Source organism: Oreochromis aureus, linkage group 3 (genome assembly GCF_013358895.1).
Source record: "Oreochromis aureus strain Israel breed Guangdong linkage group 3, ZZ_aureus, whole genome shotgun sequence".
Lineage (NCBI taxonomy): Eukaryota > Metazoa > Chordata > Actinopteri > Cichliformes > Cichlidae > Oreochromis > Oreochromis aureus.
In genome coordinates, this window is record NC_052944.1 from 26,829,197 (window position 1) to 26,832,894 (window position 3,698).

A 3,698-nucleotide genomic window follows, 5' to 3' on the forward strand; every position below is an offset into this window, starting at 1 on the left:
GCTGCTGTACATCCTGTATGTAGTATGATCATCGTGACAATTCAATTTTGTCATTTAACAGCTCCATCAGTCTCAGCTCCAGTCTATTTAGGGTTAATTAGCACGCTAACATGCATGTATACAAATCCACATGCAAAATGAGCTGTTATTTTTAATGAAATATTTTAAAAATTCAGTCAAAGCATTTGACATGAGATGAAAAACCATTGTGACACTTGAAGTTTGTGTACAATCGTTTTGGTTGCAGTTTTTAAACAGAACTTAAATGTGTTTTTCAGCTCTGAAATTTTTTGTGAAATGAAGCTGTACCTGTACAGTGTGTCAGAGCTGTTGCTGTGATGGCCCATTGCACATGTGCAAACTATTCTCCCATTTTTATTGAAGCATAAAATACCATCGAGTCTGTTGATTTGATGTAATCCATTTATTGTGTATACTTTGTTGAACACAAAAACAGAGTTAAAAGTTATCAGCGTCATATTTTGTTAAGACAAGGAAGCTATGTCAATATTAAAGGATATGAAGATATATTATTGCCTGCTCATGAATCATGTACAGATGATAATGTGAGGCATTTTTATTTTTTGCAACATGGCCGTGTGTTGACTGGACTTCTTATCTCAGCTCTTCCACTTTTTGACGTAGTTTAGCTTGATCAGCTCCGGAGAACTCATGGACCTGAAAAACAGGGATAGAGGGTAAAAATGTCATAAAAAACCCTAAAACAAAACATAATTTTCCATTTATCTTAGATAAAATGTAAAATAATAGAGAATAAGCTTCACACAAGAACCTAAACCCTTATTTCTGAGAGATATTTAACTCAATTTGTTTAATCCTGAGACCACTGAGTGAAGGTCTGGCTTCGATCACTGAAGCTGGTGTTTAATGTCGCGAGCTCGCCTCTATTTGTCAGAAGGGTTAATGCCTTTGTTGTCATTAGAAAATATTAAGTGACTCATGTATGACATGCTTTTAGAGCATTACTTTCCAAGATTAGGAAGGAATCCTTCAAGCAACATAAAATTTGAGGCCTTTTTCCGGCAGGTAAATGCCAAACACTATATTAAAGATCACTTCTATATGTCACTTGAAAACAATTCTGAGATTTTGAGAATGATCATTATTGCACGAGGCTCAGTGTGTCCAAAAATCTATTACACGCCAAACATCTGCACCAAGCTGACAGGTACACGTAGCACTTACCTTTTGGCCATTCTTGTAAAATTGGAATGTGGGCATGGATCTGATTCCACAGGATGAGGACACATCCTGAAAGAGCAAAGACATCAGATGAGCTCACTGGGCCATCAACACTGATCTCCCCTGACTATAGATGGTTATGACCAACTGTAGCTGTAGATGTGGTGAGAGGCCAATTAAGAAGCCATTAAGCATAGGGTGACTAAGACGGGCTTCTTCAGCTACCCATGATCAGCCAAAGTCTCTCCTTCAGACTTCAGTGTTGCCCGTTTCCCACAGCACAGAATTGAATCTTTATGCAATTTGTTTGACTCTTTCTGCACTCTCATTTGTCACTCCAGCCGGTTGTGGATCCTTATACACTGCTCGCAGTGAGCAGCCCACACCACAGCTCAAAACTACAAAGCCACACAAACAAGTCCTTTCATAATTCTTCCAATAAATACCAGAGGTTACTTTACAATTTGTGCACAGCGCTGTGACGTGCTCACATGTGCCTCTGATTTGGGTGTGAGAGTGGAGAAAATTCCATAAAACGCTGCAAAAACCACAAACATGTCTGACAGGAATTTTTACAATTGTACAGAGACGTGTCGAGGATCTCTGCGCCGGCACAGGGCTGGCAGCAGCAGCTGAAGTAATCCAACTGCTTCTAAAGGCTCATCAGGAAATAAGTCAAACACAGACTTACACGGGCAGCATCCACGTCCACCTTCAGGAAAATCACATTGGCATTTTCAGGCGCCGCAGCCATTTGCTGCAGGAGAGAAGATCAGTGAGTCAACACGAAAACTTGTACAGTTCATCTGCTGCCACGTCACACTTATGAAGGATCAAAAGGGGAAACATCTAAAATGAAAGTCTGAATTTGTTCTTTTGTACCATAAAAAACGTGGGTTGTTTTTATCTTAATCGTAATTTCTTAATGTGTCTGATCTAACTTATAGTTGGAAAAAAAATTCACAACGTAACTTATTGAAGAAATGCCATCTTTAGCATTGCTGCGGTTATTGGAGCAAAGGGGTCAAAGTGATGCTAAGAGTGTCGACTCTGGGACTAGAGCATCAGTACCATAGTGACCCTCTGGCTCATGAGCCATCCCAATTTACAGCTTATTGTAATGTGTGAGGGACAGAGAGAAAACTGTAGAGATTCTCATAAAGTGTGGAAGCACAGATCGACATGCAGATGCAAGAGTTCGGAGTCGTTTTAGTTTTGACAGCATTTACCTCATACACTGGGGCAATCATTCGGCAGGGGCCACACCAAGTGGCTGTGAAGTCCACCACCACCAGGCTGTTTCCAGCTTCCGACAGGATTTTATTGAACTCTTCCTAGAGAGAAATCAAAAACCAACAACATAATTTGAAATACATTTGAATCTTATAATTAACCTGACAACAAAAAAATAGAGGTCAGTGTTTCACATTAAAATACAGATTGTTACAGCTCTGTTGTCCACTTTCCTCGTGATTGCTGCCTGCAGCTGTATTTACACACAGAGGATTTCAGCCCAACACTTCCTCCAGAAAGATTTCACTTTCACTTTGCCTAACTTGAGCTTTAGTATGGCACGTCTACACTGCTCGTTAAGATTTACACCAAACCTAACTGTATATACCAGAGGTTCCCCATGCTCAAAAAAGCCTTTAGAGACTGCATGTAAGTGTTTGCTTAAAATTTACGCAGATCAGTACGAGCTCATTTTACCCCCAAAGTAGTTTTTTGCGTCTTCATGGTGCATTTTTTTCTCTTCGTCAAAGAAATTTATGTTGACGCTGTTCTCTGAGGTTTCTCCACTCTTCCTCAAGTCTAAATGTTTCCATGCTCAGTTTCCCCTTTCACAAAACGAAAATTTCAGATGTAGTGGTCGTTTGAGGCTATAAACTCATTTGAAATGACGTTTATTTCCACACAAATGCAATACAATCAACCCATAACTACAATTAGATTTGGAAAGCTTGTTTAAGGTGCGTTTCTCTAAAAATCTACGTACATACCCAAAACTGTTTTTACGCTTGTGGCACAGCTGCTCCGCTATAAAACCATAGTGCGTAAAAACATCCATTAATGTGTTACAAACGGACAGAGGCACGAAAAGAAGAGCAAACAAGACCAACTTACCAGATTTTTCACTTGGCGAACCATGATTACTGCTGACGAATGTTTCTAAGACACAACAACGAACCTCCAAGTTTGGAAATGACCTGCGGTCAGCACACGCCCCAAGCTTTTAAACACTCTGCGTAAAGTTAGCCATCAGCAGTCGAAGCGGAAGTCTCTGCATTTGGTTTACACAATAAAAATTTTTAATGAGCTGAACCGTAAATAGATTGATTTTTTTTTTTATACCGCCTTTCTACTCAGCCGAGAACTCCAAGCGCTTTCTGCAGGTCATTCAGCCAGTCTCACACACATTCATAGACTCTTATGAGACCAGGACTCATAGAAACGAGGTGTAGAAACAGACTCTCCTGAAGTAAACAGTGGATGAG

General features: G+C 40.0%; 1 protein-coding gene across 1 annotated transcript; it reads right to left on the reverse strand.

The window, feature by feature from the left end:
• Positions 1 to 405: 405 nt before the first annotated feature.
• LOC116333588 (thioredoxin-like) lies at positions 406 to 3,478 on the reverse strand. The gene is made up of 5 exons (XM_031756838.2): positions 3,328 to 3,478; positions 2,433 to 2,537; positions 1,895 to 1,960; positions 1,207 to 1,272; positions 406 to 678 (listed from the first exon to the last, which is right to left on the reverse strand). Exons 1-5 carry the CDS (start codon positions 3,349 to 3,351, stop codon positions 616 to 618), a joined length of 324 nt encoding a protein of 107 aa, XP_031612698.2. The 5' UTR covers positions 3,352 to 3,478; the 3' UTR covers positions 406 to 615.
• Between the last annotated feature and the right edge of the window lie 220 nt (positions 3,479 to 3,698).